Source organism: Cygnus olor, chromosome 1, assembly GCF_009769625.2.
Source record: "Cygnus olor isolate bCygOlo1 chromosome 1, bCygOlo1.pri.v2, whole genome shotgun sequence".
Lineage (NCBI taxonomy): Eukaryota > Metazoa > Chordata > Aves > Anseriformes > Anatidae > Cygnus > Cygnus olor.
In genome coordinates this window covers 44,484,481-44,508,492 of record NC_049169.1, presented here as the reverse complement: position 1 = coordinate 44,508,492, position 24,012 = coordinate 44,484,481, and the positions used below count along the sequence as shown (strand labels likewise).

At 43.7% G+C, this 24,012-nt stretch overlaps 1 protein-coding gene across 5 annotated transcripts in view; it reads right to left on the bottom strand.

The window, feature by feature from the left end:
• The window catches only part of GRIN2B (glutamate ionotropic receptor NMDA type subunit 2B), a 216,325-nt gene that overhangs the window by 9,220 nt on the left and 183,093 nt on the right, over positions 1-24,012 (bottom strand). For all 5 annotated transcript variants that reach the window (XM_040555144.1, XM_040555172.1, XM_040555133.1 and 2 more), the window contains 6 exons: positions 22,324-22,532; positions 21,846-22,017; positions 21,013-21,166; positions 19,332-19,457; positions 16,046-16,275; positions 1,216-1,376 (listed from right to left, as the gene is read on the bottom strand). In XM_040555144.1, coding sequence (XP_040411078.1) covers positions 1,216-1,376; positions 16,046-16,275; positions 19,332-19,457; positions 21,013-21,166; positions 21,846-22,017; positions 22,324-22,532 — 1,052 coding nt within the window. The remainder of the gene's footprint in view (positions 1-1,215; positions 1,377-16,045; positions 16,276-19,331; positions 19,458-21,012; positions 21,167-21,845; positions 22,018-22,323; positions 22,533-24,012) is intronic.

The window sequence follows — 24,012 nt, the reverse complement described above, 5'->3', positions numbered from 1 at the left end:
GTCCACCTCCTGAACGTATATTTCCAGGATGGTGATTATCTCAGTTTAACTGCATATCTGTAGGGAAGTTTGTCTAAGGGTGGATATGAAGCCAGGATGACATCTACCGCAAGTGACGAGCTCTATTTCATCTATATATTTCCAGGGCAGAGCATATTTATTTCCTGGATGATGACTATACTGGCAAATGTACCTTCCCAGGATGGTATCCAAAAGTGGTACAATCATTTATAATGGGCTGTGTGCCTCTGAACCTGGCAAACAGGTTTAGGAATATTCAGTCAATCTAGTAATTAAATTGGCTGAACATCTTCATTCGTGCTTTGGAATGAACTTTCTCATAACACTGTGACATGGGTGTAAGAGAGAATGTTTTTTTTCACTGGGGCTGGGTTCTGACAACCAAAACGGTCAGCTCTAAGAGGAGGCTTTTAATTAAAAGGGACAAAGGCTTACAAAGACTAATTGGGGTTTTAAGTTAGCTCCTCTACAGATTCACTGCTATTAAAATAGAGTGAGATGTTCGAAGATACTTTTTGCTAATGATTTTTCCCACATTTCCCAAATTACCCAAGGAAATACTCCCTTTTTATATAGTTCCTTAATATTCAAACAACATTTTGGTTAGCTCTTGATACTATAATATTCCAGAGAGAAGGGCTACTTGCAAACTATTTGCTTCAAGCACACCTTCCATTACACTATATGAGCTAGTGATACACTGGAGTGGGATTAGTCTAAAGATTGTTTCAGCGTCCTGATTAAACATAATGTGTTTTATACACAGAAGGAGAGAAAATAAAGGAATTTCCAGATGACAACACAAATGCTCTGAAAACAACTTTGCCCACAGAGGTCTGTGAGCTTTTCCTGTTTATGCAAAAGGGCCCATCAGCATGAAAGAGCTTGCTGAATACAAGTGTGCTAATACACACAAGGCTAATATACACAAGGTACAGAATTTTTTTTTCTTCTTCTAATGGTCTTGTAAGTATAGCAAAAACAGAAACTCTTATACAGATGTGAATAAAAAAAAAAGGCAAAAAGGCTAAGAGAATCACAAACATATTCTCCTGTGGTGTGTGCAGTCTAGCTACACTTGTAATCATGGAATGACAATGGAGGTTCACTTTCCAAAACCCACAAAAATTTTCCCAGACAAGCATGATAAGAAGTCTTTCTATTGTTAGTAAGTTTGGAAGAAGAAAGTCTCACCCAGTCTTCAGTGAGAATAGTGCATCATCCACCCCTCTCTGATTGAACTTCACCATGTAGCTGTGCATTTCAGGGTAGTTGTTGCGGATGTTCCTTTCTGTGCTGCCATTGGGAACTGTCCCAAAACGGAAAGGGGGCGAGAAGTCATTTGGTTTCTGGAACTGGAGAAACAAAAAAAGAACATTTCTCACAATCTTTCAGCAAGAAGCAGTCATCTGCATGGGATAACACACTCTCACCAGAGACCCTGTGTCCACTGCAACACAGAAGGTAGCTCTGATTTTATTTTACTATCAGGTGGAAAACATTATTGAGAGAAGATACTATGCTTCACTGTTTTCAAAGACAAGCATCTCCTGTTAGTGTCTAAGAACCAAGAAGCAAAACTGAGCAATCTGGTCTTTTGTCTACTCTGGATAAAGTACATAGAATAGCCAGTGATCAGAGATTAGAAGGAGGTTAGATAAAAGGAAAAAGGGAAAAGGAAAAGAAAAAGGTAACAGCGGCTTTGGAACACAGTCAAAGAAAGATTTTCAATAAAATCTATGTGAATTTTATCCACATAGTGTCATTTAGTTTCTAAGAAGTATCTTTTTCAGTTTTATCGATGCGTTTGCACTTCCTGATTCTGACTGAAGTGGAAAAGCAATTAATGAGGAGAGACGTCTCTCAAAACACCTCCCACCCATTTCACCAAATGAAGTATCAGCTTTCAAACTTTTGGGCAAATGTCCCAAATGAAATCCTATCAGTGGTTGCAAGTCACTAGTAGCGTTTGATGCCCAGAACACAGCTGGCAGAATAGTCAAAACCTTTTGCTGCTCCCAAGAAATACATTCATCATAACATTCCCCTACGGCTGCAAGGCTGTGAGATTTTATATGCCACTTGCTTAATTCAAGTCATAATCAATGCTCTCTGGGGTTTTATGAGCAGTAAAATTTAGACTGTCAATTATCAAGACTGCTTAAAACCCTTAGAACCAGCAGACAGGAAGGAGCACAGAATTGTAAGCCAGGAACTGAATAAGCAGTATAGGAAAAGATGCACAGGTAGATCAGATGGAGGGAAGCTCCCCTCACCTTTTGATGCATCTAACAGTGTTAGTTTTTCATTCTCAACTGTGACTGTATATTTGGGTAATCTTGAGAAGCATGCTAAGAACATGGTAACAGTCAGACCAAACCCATTTAATGGTAACAGTTCACCTGAGACATCAATAAATACAGTCATGCACTGCTGTCTTCTATGGTGAAAATCTGGCTACTGTCTATAGTATAGCTTCAAAAGCTTGCAGTCAGGCCTGGTTCTTGAGTTCTGCTCAAAGCCAGTCTAAACCTCCTCAACCCAGCTGCAGAATCCAAAGCTGCTAAAGCAGTGTATCTCATTCACAGCATTTCAGGAAACAGACCAGTTAGGACCTGTGTCTGTGGATACCTGAAGGCATGGTTCGCATCACCAGAATGAATTTATTGCACCTATTTCTCTGTATCAGTTAACTGATCTGTCTGTGCAGGGAATCATCTCTCCAATTTGGATGAAGAGATGGGCTGGCTCATATGTGCATATGTGTGTGAGACAGAACACGTCCTACTGCTTTAAGCCAGTAGGAAACATCAGATCTGTTTTTTGAAACATGTGTTGGCACATCAGCAAAAAAAAAAGGTTTCACATAGCATAAAACAGGCAGTAAGGTGCCTCTTAGAACCTTGTCACACTCTCAAGGGATGAAGACAAATTCATAGCTATCAAAACCTGTACTGAAAGCAAACTTTGATGGGAGAAAAATCACTGCAGCATAAAAAGTCGTTCTTTAGTACCAAGCTGATTATAGCAGCAGCTTAGGGGACCCCTCATGAGAAGGGCATTGCCATATCAGGCACAAAGAAACACAGTCTTTCTCCTGGCATGCTAAAACATGAGTTTCTAAAGTAGGCAACTTTGGAAAAAGTGGCAATTTTTTTTCCCAAGAGGCTGCAGAACCCAAAGTTGAGGGCAGATGAACCCCCATCCCCACAGAGCCCTCCAGCAGACGCAAGACAGCAAGCCTGACAAACATTGCTGTGCCTTCAGCTTCAGCAGCTGTGAGAGCCTCTCTATGAGCCCAAAAAGTGTTAGGAAAAAAATAGGCTCCATCCAACATTCAGTGTATACCTCCTCCCTCCATCCTGTGATGCAATCTCTAGTTTTGTCTGCTTCCATTGCTTGCCTATGAAATGGAGCAAAAAAGGATTATAGAGTCAGGCAGAGCTGTGATAGGGAAAATGACATCTCTGAATGATCCTTCATTATGGCTCGTCTTAGTATAAACCAGCCAGGGGCAAAAGGCCCTATATTTCATTTTTAACCTTCCAGGCAACCAATAAGCAAATGAAAACATTCCTCCCGAGGAAAAAGACTTTTTTCTGGCAACTGGAAAAGTGTGTTTCCAGAGAAGAAAGCCAGGCTGATGGCTTCTACAAACCCATGTACTGCACATTCACTTATCACCCCTTACTCCCTGTTCATTCCTCAGTCAGAGCAGATCTGCAAATGCAAATTCTTCTCCACACACCCACATGCACACACATTTCAACCATAGAGTGGTGGAGAACGGGACAGGAAACAGTCTGAAAGGATCCACATGGGACCTACACCATAGATCTTTAGCTTTAATATCTAAGGGGAACACATGTACTCGTCCCCAGCCTCCTGGATTTGTGTTCACAAAGCTGAAAGCAACTGATGCCCAGTTGACTCCACAGTCCATGGAGACAGTAAAAAAGTACCTAACTTCTCCATGTCTGAAGACTAATACTGGCACCTGCATGCAACTTCCTATCAGGAAATGGCAGCTGAAAATTACTGATATTTGCTGCTCAACAGTAGCTGAGCACAGCTCAGTCCAGGGATAGAGGGATCTGCAAAGAGCTTTCCAGAGACAGAAACTGCTGCATCTACCTTAGCTCACTTGTGCCCCACAAAACTCAACTCATAGTGAAGGAGCAAGAAGGCATGTAAGGGAAAATGTATGGGATAGCCGGGGATGTAGTGTGTCCTCTCCTGGCAACAAGGCAGAGGAACTTCTGTGGAGGAACTGGAGAAGACCCATAAGGAGGAAAGTTCATTGGCACTGCTGTCCAAGAATTTAGTAATGAGAGACACTCATATGGCTTCTCCCAAAGGCTGTGAGAGTGTGTCTGCATCAAGGGTGTCAGCCCCAGGAAGCAGGGTGCTTTGGCACACTGATCTAAAAGGAGTCTGAGAGACATGAGGCAGAAGCTGAGGCACAATGCCGGGGCCATTACATGGAGACAGCCTGTGCAGAGGTAATCTCAAGGCCTCAGTAAATATTGATAAAGGAATTAACTGCAGATATTGACAGAAATGGTCAGAATTTAGATTAATGAGAGAGCTCTCGCATAATTTCATGTAATCATTACCTCTGCCAGGGCCCTAAGTCACAGTTACCATGCCCCAGGCATCTGCAAACAGGAGCTATGTGAGACTCTTGCAAAAAATACAGTGATACCAGGGGAAGGGAAGATAAGCAACCACACAGGTTGCTGAGCAAACCTGGCTGCAGAGAGTCACAGGGAGTGGCAAACAAGGTCTGCTCGTGTAGAAGCCCCACCTCACACCTGCCTGCAGTAGGACCTGTCCTGCCACTCAGCCCTACTGACCTCAAGGGGACACTACCCAGGGGAAACCTGCAAGGCTCCATGGCAGACCTGCACCCAAGGAGCCCTGGGTGGAGGTGCACCCCAGCTGCAGCCTCCTGCTCACTGTGGGATCTCAGTCATGAGATGCTCCCATCATACACGAGGTGATATGACAGCCTCTCACCTGTGAGAGAAGATCCCTTAGACAGCTGGCTTCACGTTAAATTTAGGCAGGAGGTGGATGCTACAGATGGGTCCTTGCCTCATCTGACTTGGGGGCGGGATGCAGACACTGAGCATGCCTGAGGGGCAAGACTGAAGGCAGCTCTGGGACAGGCAGTGACAATGTTCAGAGCCTGGAGGCTGCCCACCTCCTCAACCCCTCACTCAACAAACTGAAATCAACGAACATTAAGTCCAAATCAGACCACAGCTTTGTGAATGTAACCCCTCGGAGTCAGAGGGCAGAGATCTCACTGCTCTGGAGAGCCATAAACACACAGGCTGGGGGCTATTAGCACGCCCCAAGTGGAGAGCCTCTTTCCTGCTCACTCTCTGCAGCTCACCGTGAGCGCTGTCGGCAGCAGCAGTGGGAGCGGGTTTAAGTGACTTGTCTGGCAGAGACGTTTCATTAGCAATTTGGAGCCGTGCCGTGCAGAAAGCAGCATTGTTCTCAGATGTTCGAATATCAATCTGCATAATGAAACAGGTGATAGGAGCTCTTCCCATTCAGGCAGCCAGGATTGGAGGGGATTCAGGAATGAGGGGAAAGGGTTATAGCTAATTGGTCACAATTAATCTGATGAGATTTTTTTTTAAAGATATTGTCTATCACCAAATGGTTCATACAGAAAAGCGCATCTGCACTTATTTATCTGCCTGATGTAGGCCCTGTTTACACTGTAAAGTGTTTGCCAATAGCACTGAATGCAGTTTCCCAAACTCAGCAGGTCTTACAGCAAAAAGGCTCTTTTTCATCTTTCGATCCACTTTTACACTTCTTAATAAAAATAATCCTCTGCTGCATAACATAACAAGCTGGTAAAACTGGGTAAGTGTGTGTGTGTAGTATCTTATACCTACACAGTTTCTCTGTGGTGGTTCCTTTCACTTTGTAAGGCCCACACCCTCAGATTAAATTTTCTACTGCATGAAGCTCCACAGCTCTGACCCTCCAAAATAAAGTCCCTAGGTTCAGCTTCACTGTTACCTGCAAATCCAAAAGAGCTTGAGCCCATGTTAGATACTTTGGGTTCAGTTCATTTGACCAGGTGTGTAAGTGCCATTTGAAATACCCCAGGGAATTTCACCCTGGAAGCAGGTCCCTTGTAGCCCCAGTGTCAGATCTGCCAGATACCTGAGGGTATTTTGGATACTCCAGTGCACCTATATTGGCTCTAGACATCTGCATTTGTACAACTAAATTTAGCCTCTGGACCATTTGGACAGCTTCTCCCACCAAAAGCATAGGTAGCCAAAAGATGTGGGTAGCAGACAGCCCAAAATGCTCACCACTCTCTTGAACTTGCCCATCAGGGCATCAGTCACAAGCTTTTGCGCAGGCACCTATAAGCAGCAATCTGCTTGTTCTTTTGGCAGGCTTACAACCAGCACATATCTGTTGCGACACAGGCCAAATATCTCTAAAAAAGATGGCATTTATTAGTGAACTGTAACATAAGATTTAGTGACATAAGGCTAGAAAAGCATAGTCCATGCTCAAGTGCATAATTTTAGCACAACCTCTCTGCATTGCCCAAACATCCTTGATTGTCCCCTTTTGCTCTGGTTCAGCTGCATGTCACTGCAGTTAGCTTGCACCTTTCTCATTGCCTAAGAGTCCAGTCAGGATATTTGCACAGGAGTTTGACCAGAACTTGTTAAAAATTAAAGGCTAGGTCAGTGGTTTTCAGGTCTAACTCCAAAGTAGCTCTGTCTCTACATTTACGTCTTGACAGACTACTTGTGACTGCGGCAGCACATCTTGCCCAGGATGTTGTGTTTCTTTATCCTTTGTTTCAGCCAAGAAAGGAACCCCTTCACAGCTAATGGATGACTCTCAAAGAGACGAGCCCTGTCCTTTTCATATCTCCCAAATACGTCATTGTTGTCACCCAAGCCACGCCATGAACAATGCCACAAATCACAGAGCTGGAATTGGCCTCGAGAAGAGGTCTGCTCTGCCCCTTTTTTCTCTGGTGGGACTCTCCTAGACACCACCATTCCTGACAGCTCTTCACCCAGCCTTCTGTGGAAGATGGCTACCACTGGAGATTCCCCATTCCCTTGGCAACCTACCCCAGCTTTGCTATTGGGAAGTTCATCCAAGTGTCTGAACTAAAGCCTTCCTGCTGCAATCCAAGTACACTATTTTTCTGTGACCTTCACCATGGATAGGGAAATCAAAATAGTCTTTTCCTCTCTGAAGGTGACTTTTACGTTTTTGAACACCGTTGAACTGTTTTTCCCCCATATTCTCACACAGAGGATAAAGAAGCCCAGTTCTCAGACTTTTTTTTGCTATGTTATCTACACCTCCATCTGTTCTTGCTGCTGTCCTTTGGTTGTATCCAGTATGGCTTTCCTTGACTTGCCTTTGGTCAGTGGACCTGCTCCCAACCTCCATTGTACCAAGAACAATCTGATCAGGACCCCGAGATGCTGAAAGAACATTACATTTTAAAAGCTCACAGCAACATGAAGCCAAGGAAATAAAGGCAAAGTAAGAGATAATGCTCACTATTATTCTCCTATTTGCCTCTCTATATTTTATCTTTTCCACCCTGTCCTTTACTCTTGTCATCTGCAGCTTGCAAGGTCTTCAAAGCTGTAACTGTATCCCGATCTGCATTCAGGTGGTGACCAGTTTGTTTCCAGAATGTCAGTCATCACTGCCAGCATCATCTGCAGGGCTTTTCCTGTATTCTTTTCATTATCTAGCTTGACCATGCACATAGGCACTTCCACCTACTTGTGTTCCATCACCTATGCTGGTAGAGGAAGTGCTCTACAGATTCCTAGCTGGCTGCTGTACTGGTATGTTGGTTCAGGGCACTTTTATATTGCTACGACAGCATCCCAGCTAGGAGTGTGCCAGCACAACGGCATAGGCAAAAAATCATACTTCAAACCTAAATCACAGCACTGGTACAATAATCTGTGAGGACAGCAGACTAAAGAGACTGTGCTGCTCTTTCTTCTATTACTCATGAATCTCTTGTACAGATGTTTTCTCAAGCTTCACTCCTAAAGCATCCTTCTCTCCTCTGCACAGTCACCAAGCTTTGACGTTACTGACATTTTTTTAACTACCAACATGGAACTCACAGCTGCTTCCAAGTGACTACAAATTTTCAGACCTTCCTTTTCTCCTAGCTCCAATTTCTCCTCGTCTTCTACATTCCCTCACAATATGACTCTCCACCCCCTCAGCAGTGGCTGAGACTCCTTACAGGTCAGAACCCAGTGGCCTCATCAGCTCTTCCTGATTGTCAGGCCCCAAAGCAGAAACCAGCCCTAAGACTGCAGTGGCAAAATCTCAGTTTCTTGTCTTCACCAGTCAAACAACACCCCTTGACTTTAAATAAATAAATAAATAAATAAATAAGGAACGAACAGCACAAAATCCAATACAACTCAGTAAGTTAGTTTCGGAAGGTCATAAAAAATCCTTGTGCTTCCTCAGACCTTGATTTTGTTGTTTATCGTATTGTTAAATACCTTGTGATGTTTCTTATTTTGCATAGCACTTTCACCCATGAATTCCTCTAGATAAGTCTGAGAAAGGAGTTATCAGTTATTGCAGCTGACGGCAGCAAAGCTGGCAAAGAATTAGATTAAAGCCAGTTCTAAAGGAAGATGTAGAGTGGGTCAGACCCACAAATAGAAGAAAAATGTCTATGAATGTTTAGTGATGAAACAGTAACACATGTGGGTCAGGGAAGGGAAGAGAGCAACTAGGGACAATGCAGAGGTGTGGGGGGTGGTGGCAGGTGAAAGCAAAAGAAAGGAGTTCCAATATAGCAGCTTTAAAAATAGTTGCCCTTGTAAAATAACTGAGATGAAAGCAGAAACCCAATTGGTGGAAGAAGCCTCCACCACATGCAGTTATTGCCACAGCAGTGCACACAGTAGGACTGTGCAGCCTCTTTGCGAGCTGGATTGCTCCGTGCAGACCTGTTCTGTGCTGCTTCTGCACAGAGCAGAAGACTGCAAACCTCAGGCAGGGAAGCCTGATGCCTCACAGATGGCATTTAAGGGGTCCCACATCTTCCACAGCCAGATCTACAAGCACGTGCTGGGACCACACGGCCCTTCTGCTGGCCCAGGCCTTATGGACACCCCAGGTCTAGGCCACCATTCAGGGATCGCACCCTCACATGTGGACAGAGTCCACCCACTGCCAGAAAAACAGGCTTTTCCTGAGACTGTACCACCCAGCTGCCGAGTGTGTGAGCATTATGTGGAACCTGTGCAGCTTCTCTGCCCAAAAGATAACACTAAGCTTTAAAACTTCCTCAGGACACATTTGGCAGACTACAGGCTTCATGGCAGTCACACTGTTAGGTGTCTCTCAAGCTTGACCAGAAAACAGCACCTGTAGTAGAATCGCTGAGCTTCACCAGCCAGACATGAAAGCTCCTTGCACAGCCCCAATACTAGTGGGTGTGGTATTAGATATACACACAGTCATATCTGTTACAATTATGTGGGCTACGTGATATTACCTACAGGACACTCAAGTTTTGCTTGCATGTATGTAAGCTGGAGATAACCTTCTTCTCCCAGCATCAAATCATGCCATGTATTTCATCCTTGGAAGTCAGTTTCTTTGGAAGTCAAACACAATGGGGCAAAAGGCACATTCTGAATAATCTCAGACAAGCACAAAACAGAAATCAGTGAGGCAGAAAGATGCTGGTTAGCACGCTTATGTTAATACTGTTGGAAGTGTACATGTTCATTCAGAGGGAGAAAATCGACCGATGAAAAAGACCTTGAGAGGAGAGGTGGCAGCTAAGTAGAGAGGAATTTGAAATCTGCTTTGTTTGCACATGAGACAGCTGGTTAACAAATTATGAAACTCTCTGAGAAATTCAGATGATGTAGTTTGGTGGGGGAGGGAGGAACTCTGGTTTTCAGCCATCGTTACTAAGAAAGGCAGGTCAGAGCCTCTTATCTTTCAAGCACAAATAGTAGCCAACCCACTTCAGCAACTTGATGCTAGACTAAAGCAATGAAATTTGCAGTGAGTTGGGTTGTTATATATTTTTTTTTAATCCTGTAGATCTCATCCTTCCATCCCTTTCCCACAAGGATTTCATCCCTGATCTTTCAGATGAGGGAGGTCAGCTCTCACTTCTCAGGCTGCCAAATCCTGGCATCAGGGCCATTATCTTTTATTTGACTGCAGAGTGCCAAGTACATTTATGGCACTGTATAAATAATAAATAAAAATATTCATCGCCTCTTTCTCTGCTGACTTACACCAATGCAAGAAGCAGGACAATCCTTTGCTTCCCTCCCCCCTCCCCTTACGCAACTCTCCAAAGACAACATTTTCCAGGCTGCCAAGCAATTAGCACAGAAGCAACCAAGTTTTCCCAGCATCTCCAAAGGGCAAGCTGTGAGAGGTGGTGAGAAGGAAGATGAAAAGGAAGGGCTGGCCATGGCTGAGGCTCAGGAAACACCAGGAGGAATGAAAAAGCTGGAAGCTAAGGAACGCTGTGTGGCTATGTAGCTGACCTCCCTCCTCCAGCAGCCTCCACCTGCACCATGGGCAAAGCCAGTGGGGTTGTGCTGCGTTCTTCCCTTTCCAGCAAGGATAGACTCAGCCTACGGTCTTGCTTTGTGTATCTCCTCCCCTTGCATTCTACCTGCTCAAGTTCCCAACTGCATTTAAACTGCCACTAATCCTGAAGAGTCCCATTACAAGTTTTTACTGCTGCTAAATCCCTCCTGATTGACAAAAAAAGAGAGTATCCTGAGAGGCTCAGCCGAAGCTAAAGCATATCGCAGCCTCCTTGCGGCTCAATGCTACACAGCACTGAACTTAAATAAGAGGGGGAATGACAAAGAAAGTAGAACTGAAGGGGGCGGGGGGGAGCACACACTTGAAATCACACTGACTTTAAACATTTATAGATTTATAGCCATAAAACTACTGAATCACTTTTTAGCACATGGACATGGAGGTTTGTTGAAAGGATTTCAAAAAACATAAAGATTATGTCAAGCTGAAGAATAAAGGATGATTAAATCTATGATAAATGGACTTATCTACAATTATAAAAGATTATCTGTGTTCATATTTATGTACACAGTAAATGTAAGTCACTGGTTAGAAAGATGTATTACTAACGTGATAAGCTGTACTTATTTATTCCTTTGGAGATTTTAGAATAATATGCAATTAAACTGCATATACTGCACTATTTACTATTTTTATATGATGATTTACAAATAGAGAAATCATCAAATTTTAAGGCATAAAATTTGAGACTTTCAGCGGTCTGAATTTTTGCACTTCACTATGAACCAACATTTGTCCTATCAACCACTAGTCAGTACCGCTAATGTTATACATAAAGGTCATACAGAAACAAAAGACTGAATGCAGTTCAACTTATTTACAGGAAAATGTTACCCGCAGAGAAGCACTGTGGAAAGAAATTCAACTTCATGGTGTAAGGTTTGGGGACACTATTTCGTTATTTTTTGGCCAAGTAGGATGTGTCTCAGGCTAGGACTCTATGGATTTTGAAGAAAGGTTCTGATTTATCAAAAGAGGACTGGGCATGGACTCCACTGGAAATGGCATGGTTTTACTTGTTTCTAGCTAATTTGTAATCTCCACAGAGGTTTCCTGACAGTAAAAATCATACTGCTATTGAGAGGATTACATATTTTCTGCTTTTGGACATTGCCACATAAAATTTCCTTTGTGTCATGCAGAAATCTGTGAAAGTACCACAACTGTCCATAGACAGTAAACGTGTAATCCTGTGGAAGATTTGTGCTGCCTCTAAGCCATACACTTAGACAGTCTTCCCTCTGACGCACCTTTCTGGGTTGAAGACCGAGCCCCACTTACAGTCTCTTTGGAAAAATTTCTGACTGGCAGCTATATCTGCTCTGCGTTTCTCCTAGCCTTCTCCAGAGCAGGTATTTGTTGTACAAAAGCTGCAAGCTCAGAAAGGCATTTAACTTCAATCATGTGAATAATAGCCCATTGACTTTAATATCACCACTCATGAGCGCAAAGTTAAGCACATGCTTAAGTGTTCTGGATATCTAGGATCCTTGTATAATTTACATTTAATGTGCCGCAGAGTACAATGTGGGAAATAATTCATTTTTCAGTTTCATGGCCAAGCATCTATTAGTGCAGGAATAAAGCAGATTCATTTTTGCAGATTCTTCAGCGAGATTTTTGCTTTGTATCAACCTGAAATGCTTAATTCACCTCAGGATACCGTGTTTCTTTGTCTTTCAGTTATCTCTTTCCATCCCTTTCCTTCATTACAGAAAAATCTTTTTTGTTTCCTTTTTCTTAAATGTAGGTCAATTTTATGATTAGTGCCTTTAGAAAATAAGTAAGTAAAAAATACACATCAGAAATATCAAACAAAATGTTTTGTTAAAAGTATACTAAAATGATCTACTTTGGCAAATATCAGAATTTCTCTCTGCCTTCTTGCACACTCCCAAGATTTTTTTCAGTAACAAAATTTGGCCAGTTTAAACTCCAAAACTTATTTTTTTTTGGAAATAAAAGCTATCAATTCAAAAAAATCTGCTGACCTATGCTGCATAGAAACAGACCCATTGTCTCAACATTTCATTAACTTCTTAAAAAGCAAATAAATCAAATACATGTAAAATTCCAACAATCTGTATTAATTTGCAGGCATACAGAAATCCATTTCTTTCCTTTTTATGTCAATTACAAAATTACCATTTTGATACTTTATTAGCTTCTTTGGCATTTTCAACTAATTTATAGGTACGGATACTTTTTTTTTGTTATTATTATTATTAACCTACTGCATTCTAAATTATTTTATTTAAATGTCCTGCTGGCTGTCCACATTTGCTTTTATTCTATTACTACTTTATATGAATGGAAATTATGTATAGCTATTAGATTATTTCACACATTAGCTCATTTTATGTAATCTTTCCTGTATTTATTGCCTTCATTAGACCGAAATACCGCAGGCACTTGTTTCTCTAATGTGTCTGAAGCTCTCCAGTTATAGGAAATTGGGTTACATCTCCTGATTACAGACAGACAAGATCCAGACCTGGGAGCTGGCCGCGGTACCCTGTGACAGGCCACCTTGCTGGCCAGGCTTTTGCAGGGGGTGGTGGCTACAGCAGCCCCCGGACAGACGCAGCCGTGACCACATCCAGCCACGCTGCTGCACAAGGTGGCCTGGAGGAGGTGACAAGAGATGGTTTGGCATCGGTGCAGGAGGAGGGCAAGCCAGGAGCGCATGGCTGGAAGGGAGATGCCATCAGACCAGATCTTCGCTTGCAGGACACACAGGGCCAGCGCTGCTGCCCAAGAGGAGCAAGTTTCTCCTCCCTGAACCTGCCCACACCTGCACTGGCTTTAAGAGACACAGCTTGATGTGTTATTTAGCAGCTGCAAGAGTTAATGTGGGGGAACGTGGGTTCCTGGGCCCGCTCTGGCATCAATTTTTGGCCAGCTGAGCACAAACGTGTGGCACTGAGCAGGGTGAACACCACCAGAGTGCACCTTCAGGGCCGGGGGGGGGGGAGCAGCAGAGGTCATGAAGCTCAGCACAGCAAGTCTCCAGGCACCCTCCATCAAACCTACCACCCTGTCTAGCTCAGACAGGTCTGCTCAAGCATCCCCTTAGCACAGCAGGGGCTTGTCATTGGCCCCGTCTTGAATTAGGAAGGAAATGCTGGGGCACAGCCAAGACACCATCCCAGTTCTTAGACGGCTGAAGCATTTCAGCCTGCTCTTGTGGGTAAGCAGCAGGTCAACAGCTGTAGGCAGCTCTTGGAGCAGCTCTTCCTGGGCAGGGCCCACAGCATCCAAGGAGACCTCCTTTGAAAATCTGAAGTGGCTAATTTAAGCTGTCAGGAAAACGGAGGAAGAGCACAACACACCTCCATCTCTGGGGTATGTGCATTGAGGGGGTTGCAAGCAGTGTGCCAGCTTTGAAACAGGGAAAGAGAGGAGATTCAGAAAGGTGAATTTCCCAGCTAGGGCATCCTGAAGCAAGGCAATGGATACCTGAATGGCTGCTCTCAAATTCTGCGAGGCTCCTCTGCATGTACAGAGTGGAAATCCAAGAGCCCAGCAGATGAAGCTCGCTCACTCAGCCTTTTGGATGGAGTTTTTCCCACCTGTCTTTATTCTCCAGAGGCAGCAGTTGGCCTTCAGTTTTTACCAGTAAATTTTCATCTGGTTCCAGATGCTGTGGTAGATCATAATTTTACCCATATGCTGCACTTGCACTAGCAGCTGTGTTTGAGGCACATCACAACCATCTGAGTATGTGCTGTGACCTTTTTCTTCCCCAAGACACCCAGCACATGCTTTAGGTAAGCAAAAGCAAACAGAGGTATGTAAGCAAAGAAAAGCAAAAGAAAATGACCTCAATCCAATACACACAAGCAACCTTGCAGTGATATTGACCAAAATAGGACTAGAGACCTATATCCAAAAGTCTCTGTGAAGCTCCAGGAGTTACCACTTTCAATTGGTATTTCACACACATCTCTCTGCAGGTATGGAAAGTATTTTGAAAAACATGAGGATGAAAGCATAGCTCTCTCCATGAGCCTAGGCACAGCCTGAAACAATAGATCACAGGTATGAACTACCTTATTTAGCTCAAACAGTTGAAAACCTAATGATGACAAACTGTTAACTCTGGTAGGGCTGGTTGGTTTTGAACAGCGTCTTTCAGTCTGAGGGAGTCCACAGCTTCTCAGGTGTCTCTGCTACAACCTCTGCCTGTCAGAAAAACATCCTCCTTCTCACCCCCCCCCCCCTCAACACAGCACGTTGCAATTGTGGAGACACTGTGGAACAAATTGAGGTTGGAATTAAAACAAATAACAGGAGCACTTTTGCATGGATTGTATTATCTGTGCCATATTTCATTACAGGAAAAAAACAACAAAAAAGGAAAAAAAATCTCTTAAAAATGAATCCATTACAGAATTTCCATCCTGCTGCACAGGACACGGTACATACAGGGGGCCTGGCCGCAATTTATTTCTAGACTGTCATGGGGGACTCAAGAGACAGTAACTAAAACCAGTCCAGCAGCAGCAGACTGACACCTGCATTCCTCTTCTTGCTGCCATCCTCAATAGCGATGTGTGTAGGCTGTTGCCATTTGGTTGCCCTACAATGACATGACCCCTTAAGCAGCCCCAGTGACTGAGTAACAAATTCAGCATGGGTAATTGAGCCTCACAGAACTCAATTCGTTGTGAGTAACCTTGCAACAAAACAAAAATAAAGCAGTGTGCACAGCTTCAGACCCTCATGAGCCAGACAGTGCTACCCTGCATGCATGAGCAATCTCCTCAAAATCCTCGGTGTGCAAAGCCCAGCAAAAGCAAATGCTCTGCAAGAACAAAATTCAGTGCATGTAAACAAGGCAGTGAAACACATTCTGAAAAGGGAACGATCTCTTGTGCTAAGCCTCCAAAGGCCTTGAAAAAATGGCAGTATAACTTAAAATGCAAGCAACAGTAAATCATCAAAGCCAAGCTGATTTAGCCCCATGGGCAGAACTCGTCCCCAGAATAAACTAACAGGTCACATTTGCTAGCCTAATGGTCACAGTTCCCACACAGACAAATTATTTCATCCTCAAAAAACAGGTTACAGCCATTATACACGTCACTTCCAAAGCAGCATTAATTCCTTTCTTGCTGCCAATCAAAGTGTTGTTTGGGATCATTCAAGTAAACACAGTTCAGTTCAGTTTCCATAATTCACTTCTGAAGTGCTTAAAATGTGTAAAAATGCAATTGAATACCAGCAAAGAGCAGTTGTGCTATTTAAATGAGGGACTACGGAAAGGTCGCAACTGACAAAACCTGGACATTTTCCCAGTAAAAGCAAAGGAGAAAAGGTAGAGCAGTCTCTTCGGTGAAGAAGGCTGCTTTGGGCATTTGGGTGGATCCGTTACCTTTTTGTCGCTCAGGCCAGACACCTGGTCCACGTATTCTTCTTGGATCATGAAGGCAGCCAGATTGGCAGTGTAGCTGGCCAGGAAGATGACAGCAAAGAAGGCCCACACTGACACCATGATCTTGCTAGTGGTACCCTTGGGATTCTGCACTGGCACAGAGTTGTTGAACACCAGCCCCCACAGCAACCAGATAGCTTTGCCAATGGTGAAAGAGGGACCTCCTGGCTCTAGAGTGATTGAGAAACAAGACCCCACAGTGAGTATCTCAAAACAAGTGAGAAGAATGCATTTCTCTTTACATACATGCCTTGACTTCAGAGTTAAGAGCAGAGATATTCCCACGTGAGATGAATGTCCACAGCTGTGCTCCCCTGTGTTCAAGACACTATATCTAAGCAAACCATGACCATGAAAAGTGATTTTTTAAAACATCCTCAGGCTTCTGTATTTATTCTATCTCACAGATTTCCAATGAAGCCTTATATAAGGATTTTTTTGTACCTGATTAGAAAATGTAGAATTCGAAACATTAAATTTCAGTTCAAGTATAGTCAATAGAAAAAGAGTTTGGTTAGAAACACTCTATCCTCATTTCTAGCTGTTCAACAGTGATGTTGTTCTTGAACTCTCAATATACACCTGTGCAAAATATGGCCACCACTGTACTTGGACAGATGCATGAAAGAGCACTATCTGAAATAACAAGGCTCAGCAAATACCTCTGCAAGAGCATTTCATTACCCAGTCTGTAGATGATGCACAAGCTAGAGAAGAACTAACTCCCTCTCTCCATGTGCTGCATCTAAGCAACATGTGACATATACTTCAGTCTCTCAAGAAAATCAGCAGCTTCAAGAGCAGATACAATGTTTACGAAGTTGATATTTTCCCCTTAACTCACTTTTCAGAGTAGAAACTCACTCATATCCCAAAAGCCATGTGTGCTCATGAAGCACCATGCCTGAAACCTCATGAAATCCTGTCTGACTCTCAGCAATCTCAGATTCCCAGCATACGCCGGTGCCATTAGTGGGAACCAAAACCAAAATTTGTTCAACTGGAGCACAAGAGAAGCTGTCAGGGAGACTGCAGCTGGAATTACTCTAAGGATCCTGCTTCAGGCACTGAGAAGATCCTCTTAGGACTGGAGCCCTCTGGCACAGTTCAAGTAGTGCCTGTCACTTTTCCAGTGGTGCTACCCTGGCTCTGCAACCCCTTAGTTTAGCATCCCATGTTTTACCTCCTTCCTTGGGTAGGCTGGAGCCTGGTGCTGCTGCCTGTGGTTACAGTTGGCTCCAGCACAGAAACAAAAGGGAAGAAAGTCTATTGATAGCTCCTCTCCAAAGTGCTGAGCAGGGAACCTTATGGATCATCTCAAAGCACTAACTGCGTGCACTCTAAATGCAGTTGAAAGGTTCAAGGGGCTCATTTTTCACTCTGGGAACTGCACGCCAAGTTCTAAGTAGAATCATCACCTGGCAAAACTGGAGCCTCTACATGCCAGGGAGGCAAAGTTGCTATAAGAAGCATGGTTTGACACTCCTTGCCTTTTTTACATTCTGGAGTGGTAGTTTTAAATTCTTCTTTACTCAGATGAGTGAGATATCTAAGCCACATGCATATGTAAGGTGCAGTACTGCAAGGTATGGACTTGCCCTAAGACATGAGTGCAAGCCCTGCAAAACACTAGTGGGAATTGTAGAGTGCGAGGAAATCTTGACAAGTTCCTTCTCCACCAATCAGCCCATCTGCTTTCACAGTTACTTTGTCAGCCACAAACCAAGACAGCAATGGGGGTCTCCAGTCCACACCAGGGACCCAAATCCTTCTGAGCTCTCAAACTTTGAGTGACCCAACAAAAACAAACCAACATAACTGGGGGCTAAGGCCTTAAGGTATGCCTGCCTGTCTTGGAAAGAAATTCTTGGATGTCCTTAAAGAGAAAATCCAGGTGTGAGAGCAGGGTTATACCATGGTAGACTAGTTTGAATGCAGCCAAAGAAACATTAGCAAGAGCGTTCATTACCAAACAGGCACTGCAGTCTCTGCAGCTGCTTTCTACATCTTCATGTTACGTCTGTCAGCGATAATATCTGCCTGATCATGCACTACCGTTCCTAATTACTCAGAAATATTGATACTGCAGCTGCAGTTCAGCTAACTTAATAACTGCATGACTGCACACCTGTGTTAAAAACTGCTTCCAGTTACACACCTGTATTAACACCTCCCAGGAGACTCACAGGTTTAACAATATTTACTTGTATCCAAAGATCTGTGTGGTTAAGAGTAGTTGCCATGGAGGCCTTACACAGTTCCACGATAAGGGAGTTCTCCACTTCCCTGTGTATGTGGTTCTGCCTGCATTCCTATTAACACTTGTTTGGTTTTTTCTTCAGTCCCCTTTAATCTGATAGTATGAATTCACTCAAAGTACTAGACTGGGGAGCATACGAGTGCATTTTCCAGTAACTGTCTCCCACCCATCATTCTGGACTCTCTCCCATCATTGGTCCCATTTTGGGACCAGTAAGTCCCAGAAAGGTTTGAAGTGCTGACTTGCAAGGGGGGAAAGATAAGAAGATGACAGCAGGTTAAACTTGCTAATTGTCTTCATGCCAATAAGGCAAAAAATGCTGTCTATCAGGCTGTCTCTTCATCCTCTCCTTAACTCATCGGGCTGTCTTCTGAAGTTCAGAACCACACAGCTAGGTCACTCACTTGCTCCCATCTTTCCTCCTGCCTTTACAAGATAATTCCTCGCCCACTGCCAGGGAAATAAACTTCCCACTTTCTCAGCTGGCCTTGGCAAGCCAGAGAGCCAAGCAGGGGAGGGACGTGCCCAGCTGACAGATGTGGGCTCTGGAGGACAGCACTATGCCGGGGGGCCGGCAGAGCTGCTTGTTTTCTGGGTAGACGTAGCACTGAAGGGCAGATTGACAACAGAGAGCCCACTGATTGCCTCAGAGAGAGCAGCACCGCAGACACTGCCAGCACCAGTTACCAGCACCCATTTCCCCTCAATGAGAAACAAATTGGAGCTAGTGTGTGCTTTAGAGATGAAAGACGCCACATTCAGTCTCCCAAGCCAAGCAAATTATCTATTATCTACATCTGTTCTCTTCAGAGCCGTTTTCCACCTCCCTCCCTGTCCTCTTCAGTCTGAACCCACAGCTCAGAGTGGGCTGTATCTGCATCACATTTAATACAAAGGAAATGCTGGTGCTGAAGGAGCCGGGATTGGAAGCAAGAGAGGTTCATGGCAAGGAGCGGCTCCCCTTACCTCTGCCATCAGCAAGGCACCGATTATAGCCCACAGGGCTGAAGTACTCGAAGACAAAGACGGCCACTGCAGAGATGATAAGCAGCATCACAAACATCATCACCCATACATCAGCACTGAATGGCTCTAGAGAGGAAGAAAAAAACATGTTGAAAGGCCCAATGTAGCGCAGCTACCTCGCCCCTCCCTTCCTTTGCCCTCCAGAGCACCCCAGTGAGAGTGTGTGGCTTGGGAAATACAGGAGTTATGGAGATGCCTTCAACCCCAGTCTGAAAAATGTCCTGAATTAGTAGAGGTGTAGTTTCCTTTTCCTGTAATGACTGCATTCATTCTTACAGCTACATCTGTGACACATGGCTCCATCTGGAACCACATGCAGCCGCTGTGACATGCATTGATAAAATAAAATGCATTGATAAAAGACTGTTCCCAGGAAGTCCTCCAGCACCATCTGGAGAGAGTGGGGTAAAATCAAACAGAACTGGCAGAGTTTCAAACAAGGATCCAACTTTCAAGATGTTATTGAGCCAAAGAGCATCTCCAAATTTCTGAGGTTCAGCCATAATGATAGTAGTTTTTCAGCTATTCCATTCCTGTAGCAATGGGAACACTGGCTCATTCTAGAAATGTTAGCATTCACATTCTGCAAGTGCTTGATCTTTGCTAGGTTTTCTCCATCTGCAAGCACGAACAGGTAAAGATGATACTGTACCAGATCAAAGAAACCTAGGACGTTGGTCCACACTATACTCAATATTGCAACTTGATTTTAAATTTAATTTAAATATTTGGAGTTTAGTTTATTGTTGGTTTTACACACCCCAGTAATATGAATGGAATATTGGAAGCCAATTTGCCTTGGCTAAAGGCAAAAATTGCTGAAGAGTAAGCAGTAATGAAACTCCTTCTTCAAGAGGAGTTTGGAAAACTTTCTTTGCCCATATAAAATTATTTCTGTAAGTGTTCTCAGGTTCCTGGCAGAGAGCAGACAGTAATTATATAAGTCATATGCTGTGTTTGCTGCATCATAAAGCATTTTGTAAAGCCAAATAGTAGTTACTAGGAAGGCATGGATGCCTGGGGGAAATGCAGTATCACTTCTGCATTCTCCAACCACCCTCCACCACTGAAGAGCAACAGAAACCATTTTACTGGGATGCACAGTGTCAGCAAAGAACTGATGGCTCAACCCTTTTTCAAAAGCTCTGTTAGATCTCTAACTTCCTCCAGTTGCTTTGTCAAGGGAGGATCAAGCTAATATTCTCTTTACAAATAATGTCTCTGAAAGCACAGCAATTCTTTGCTAATTGTTATCACTAAGTACAGTCGCATACCAGCTCTAAGGTTTGAATCATTTTTTTTTTCTGGCCTACACTGTTTGAACATGCTATTAGTTGAGTCACTGGGATACCACATGCTGTAGGGTAGATGACAACCCTGAGTGAGCCCGTTCTTTGCTAGGATTACTGAGAAATGCCTTGGAACTTCTGGGCAGTGCTTGTTTGCGTTTGCCTGGATTTCGCTTGCTTGGGATTTAGAACTAAAACTTCACAGTTTATTTTTATATACCTGTCCCACAGGTATTCCCAAAAAGGGACTTTCAGGCTAAGAATCACAAGTAACCTTCACCTAATTTTTTATGAACACTGGGTGAAATTTTAATTTTAGACTAAAATGATACCTAAGAAGGCAGAAGGTGAGACAGTTCCATTGCTACGTGACACCATGACGCTGATTCCCGTCTCTATGAAGGGCACAGAGAAATCCACCACTTCTGAACGTTCCTCATTAATCGTGAGGGATCCCACAGCCATATAGGCCCGTTTGGTGACAACCTAGAAGACAGAAAGGAGGAGTTCACATGCACAGACCCAAGGCTAGCCCCTCTCAAGCACCACAATCTAGCCCCTTCTTACCCTCTTTTCTCTCCATGCAGTCCTTTTTACTCTTGTAATCCCATTCCCTATATTGTTTCTATCATTTCTCCTTTCTAATCTTTCATCAGGACACCTTTTTCTTTCAGAGAATCTATAGACATTTATCTTCCCCTCAAAGCTGGCATGCGTATAAAAAATAAATCCGCAGAGGTCTTAGGATAAACACATCATCCACCGAGAAGACGTCTTATCTCATTTTTCTGTCCTTGCTTTCTCCTCCTTCTAACACTGCAAAGTCTTATTTCATTCTTTATACATCTTATATATGATCTAAGCTTAATCTAGGTTGCAGCCTCTTTGGTGCACAGATATCACACTCTTTCTTTGACTATAAAGGCAAAATTTGTGACACTATAGGGAATAATAATTAACCGTCAAACAGGAAAGGTGGTCATGGTCAGAGTGTCAGAGCAGATTAATTCACACAGCGCCCAGAAAGAATCCAAGCCAATCACTTCTATAGAGTCACCTCTGTCCTTTCCCTGGCAGGGCACACAATAAATGATGGGAGATTGGACCTGACCTATAGCACCCAGCCCAAGAATGAAGCCCACCATGCCCTCCCTTTGCTGCTGACCTCTCCAATCATTCCATTCCATGTCCCATTGATTTTTTTCCCATGCTTGCCGTTAGTCACCAAGTAGAGGTCATAGGTGAACTTGACAGACTTTGAGATTTTCTTGAGGATGTCAATGCAGAACCCCTTGCAACATTTCTTCATGTAATCTGGCTCCTCATCAGTTTTGTTCCTGAACAATCACAACAATAATGGGTTAGAAGGCTGGTGAATATTCCCTTAATTCCCCTCTGCTGTCAGTATGTGCTCCCCCTCCCACAACACAATGTGGAGAACTCCACTTGTGATATCTGTGCTGGACACACTGCAGTGACTTGCCCAGTGGGGCCAGCCATGAACGGGCACGGGCCAGACTGAGCAAAGCGAGGTGACTTTTCTAAAAAGGATTATCAGGATGTGCCAGTATTGGCCCAATAGGCTCTACTTTCTGCTGAGAAGGGAGAACCCAATGGGAGGAGAAAAACCCAGGGGTGCATACTCGGTCACAATGCGTTTTTGGCAAGGGACAGTGTTCCTCATGCAGGTGCCACTTAGGGGGTCCACATTCTCCACAATGACGAACGGTGCTTCTTCCAGGGTCACTATACTCAGGTGGTCGTCCTCGCGTTCCTCAGAGTCAGGATACAGCTCAAAGCGGGGCCACACATAATACTTCATCTGCAGCTTTTTTTCCTTCCATTTCCCCACCTGTGGAGACACACACAACACAGAATAGACTTCTAGCTGCCCCGTCCCTCTGCATCAAACACATTCCCCCAGGCCCAGGCAGGAGAACCACTCTGGAGTACCCAAGTTCACAGCTGTGTTGGACAGAGATATTTCTGGGGAGAAGGCTCTGAGGAAATGGGTTCAAACCACGGGAGAGGGAGAGAAAGAGAGCAAGAGTGTGGGGGTGTCTCATCTCTCTGATGGTCTCAGCCTCTGGGCAAGTGAGTGGATGACAAAGGGGATACCATCACCCTAGTCAAATAGACATGACGTCTTTGAGCTTTCTCAGTCAAGCAACAACCACGTAGCTTGTTGTCTCCTGAAAAGTTGATTTCAGTCTGCTAGCCACAATAAAAATGGTATTTTTTCTGTAAAAAAAAAGGAGAAATATATGCCAAAAAAAATCAGCAACCCTGAAACAAAATGCAATTTTGAAACAGAGAAATTGAAATACCTCACTTGAAAAAGCCAAAACATTTTTTCAAAAAATTTGTCTTTGCTTGCTTTCAGTGAAATTAATCAAATTGTTTCATTTTAACCAAAGTTGCCTTTGTCCAGAAATAACTCATTCTGGAAAAAAAGTTGCCAACTCCTAGTCAGGACTGAGTTCTTCCAAGTGACAGAGGAGATAGGCAAGCAAAGGAGATAGGCTCAACTGAAGGTGTTCAGCAATTTCAGGAGTATCTTCACAGGAGATGAACATAGACAGAGATGCTTGTTTAATAGTTGTTCTCACTATCCTCAGCTAAGGGCTCATTAAAATACCTGCTCTTGTCCTTTCACAATGACTTGGTTGCATATGTTAGCTGGAAACAAGCAATCGTTCTGTTTCTGACACATGAAAATCAAGCAGCATCTGTTATTTCTACTTTTGCTATTTTTCCATAATGACATATTGCCATTTTATATCTTTTCATTTGCCATTTCTTCAGAAAACAGAAATCACACCTTCAGAGACCAGAAAAGGGGGATGGGGACCCCTTCACCTTATACCTACTGCCACAAGTAAGAGTTGTTTTGAAGCCACTCCATTCCCCGAAGAGATGATGTGTGTAGCACACCCACTGCCAATGGTAGACTGCTCCTTGCAAAAATTCCAGGAAAAGAAAACACCTGAACAACCACTACACTTTGAACTATCAAAGTCTCGCCTCTGTTCTCATTTCCCCTCATCACAGCTGACACTAATTAGCACCTTGGCTCGCAGCTCAGCTGGGAGGGCAAGAAACTAACTGTGCTCAAGAAGGAACTTTCCTGCTCGATCCTCAAACAAAGCCTCCCAGGCCAGGGCTGAGACACCTTCACAGGGACAGGCAGTGGAGGGGGGGCTTGTGTGACTGTTTTTGGTGATGTACCTGCTCAGTGGGTAAACAGAAAAGCTTCATTCCACTGCAGTCCAACACCACCTCCCACCACTGCCAAATTTCCGTCATTTATTTATTTAAATGACAGAAAGGGA